The following is a 2500-nucleotide window of genomic DNA, read 5'->3' on the forward strand; positions in this document are numbered from 1 at the left end:
ACATGCACACTCATCATGCACACTCAACTCAACATGCACACTCAACATGCACACTCATCATGCACACTCAACTCAACATGCACACTCAACATGCACACTCATCATGCACACTCAACATGCACACTCAACATGCACACTCATCATGCACACTCAACATGCACACTCATCATGCACACTCAACTCAACATGCACACTCAACATGCACACTCATCATGCACACTACTATACACTCATCATGCACACTCATCATGCACACCATCATGCACACTCATCATGCACACCATCATGCACACCAACAGCTTCCCATATACCCAGGCCTCACTCTTGTTTCAATTAGAGAGATCTGAGACCATCAGCAGGTCTGAAGAATGAACAGTAGTTTGTTTACTAATGTTCAGACGCGATCATGACCGTGGAAGCAAAAGAGGCAAATGCTAATTATTGTTTTCGCTTCTGACCTTGGTCTCTGTGTCCTTTTTTTGTGTTTGTGTGTGTTTGTGTTTCTGTGTGTGTGTGTAGCATAGTGTTTAAGGAGCTGGACTAGCTGCAGTATCCTATGTGCCAGGGGTCACCCCAACTTCCACTGTTGTGTCTTTACAAGGCACTAACCCCAAGTTGCTCCTTGGGGACAATGTATCCCTTTAACATAGCTGACATGTTAATCACTTTGGATTAAAAGTGTCTGCTAAATGAAAACAAATCAATGTAATCTCCCCATTCCATATCTTAGTGGTCACTCCAAATGCAGAACAGCCCATTCCATATCTTAGTGGTCACTCCAAATGCAGAACAGCCCACTTCATATCTTAGTGGTCACTCCAAATGCAGAACAGCCCATTCCATATCTTAGTGGTCACTCCAAATGCAGAACAGCCCATTCCATATCTTAGTGGTCACTCCAAATGCAGAACAGCCCATTCCATATCTTAGTGGTCACTCCAAATGCAGAACAGCTCACTTCATTATTTGATGCTCTTGGATGACGTGGGTTTCCACGTCACACAGTGCCTCCTGACTGACATATGTTTCCTCCAATCAGATGAGGACAGCAGCAGTCAGGGCAAATCAGAGGGCATCGTGGGAGGACTAGGCTGTGGCTCGCACCCGGAGCTGATGAAGGTATAGTATGCAGTTTTCAGTATGTGGTGTGTGTAGTATTCAATATTGATGGCTTAATCCAAGCTTGTGAAGCCTCTGATGCTTCTTCCTGATTGTATCGCGAAAAATGAACTGAACATGGAAAACAACACAGTGACAGTCTAATGGTCAGCAGAAATGACAGCGCTATCAACTGCTACTTAACAAAGCTACAACAGTTACTGTATTATAGGACAGCAAAGACAGAATGGACACATGGCATGACATGACTGGAAATTAAATCAATTCATTACAACTAGGCTATCATGTTTGAAAACCTGGTGCCTGTGGGATAATAAGTCTATCGCCACAGTAACACACACTCAGCACTATGGAAGCAAGGGTCCAAGTCTTAAGGAAGTGATGAACTGCTGTTTTGTGTCACTTTATTTATGTGGTCAAACAGAACTGCTACGCTAACTGGCTTCTTGGCTGTGGTCCATCTACAAAACACCAGTGAGTTCCAGCTGCCCATGCAGCTGCAGGAGACGCTAGCAGTTCTCAGTCCCAGAAAGATCCCCACTGTGCCCCTGAGCAAGGCCTCCAGGACACGCATCACTGTGTTACAGGCTGTGTTATCAGGCTGGGTTGGGATGGCTAGCTATGTTAGCAGGCTGGGTTGGGATGGCTAGCTATGTTAGCAGGCTGGGGCAATGAGCCTGTGGAACGACAAGGCTTTTTCTCTGACTGGGATTCAGTGTTTTTTATTAGTACTACACAGTTTAATCTGGGGAACCAGACACACACACAGACACACACACACACACACACACAATTCTTCTTGTTGTTATCAGCGCGCGTCAGCCCAACTGCTGCACATGTGTTAGTGATTGGGGCTCTGTGGTTCCTGTTTTATGGGCCTGGTCTTTGAGTGCTTTGCCTGCTGAGGAAGTAGAGCTGCTGGAGGAATGCGACGCTAGCAGGCACATACTCAAGCGCTGTTTCTCCTCGTGGGTTCCACACCATGCAAAGACTGCCAACATGACACAGATTCTTTGTGTCTGTTCTGTGAATCATTTGTTGACATTAGGCCATGTTTCTGTAAGCCACAAGGGGCTAAATGAATGCTTTGGACGGATTCTTCCAGAAGCTTTTAGAGCTCAACCAGCGTTTTTGCTCAAATGCTAAGACATTGAATTCAATTGTTGTATGTGCAAATGGTTTTAGAGGGAAAAAGATAGAAAGATAACTTGACCTCTGAATATCTCTGAAAACCAAACCACATGACATAAACATCTGACATACACACACACACACAATAATAACAGACACATGCATGTAAGCACACACACACACACACACACACAGACATACACACACACACACATTACAAAAACAATTTAAAATTCCAAGTTGGATTTAT

General features: G+C 44.6%; 1 protein-coding gene across 1 annotated transcript in view; it reads left to right on the forward strand.

Annotated features, from left to right (window-relative positions):
- dock11 (dedicator of cytokinesis 11) overlaps positions 1 to 2500 on the forward strand; it is a 163740-nt gene that overhangs the window by 32240 nt on the left and 129000 nt on the right. The window contains 1 exon segment of the mRNA XM_048236079.1: positions 1040 to 1119. Coding sequence (XP_048092036.1) covers positions 1040 to 1119 — 80 coding nt within the window.

Source organism: Alosa alosa, chromosome 24, assembly GCF_017589495.1.
Source record: "Alosa alosa isolate M-15738 ecotype Scorff River chromosome 24, AALO_Geno_1.1, whole genome shotgun sequence".
Lineage (NCBI taxonomy): Eukaryota > Metazoa > Chordata > Actinopteri > Clupeiformes > Clupeidae > Alosa > Alosa alosa.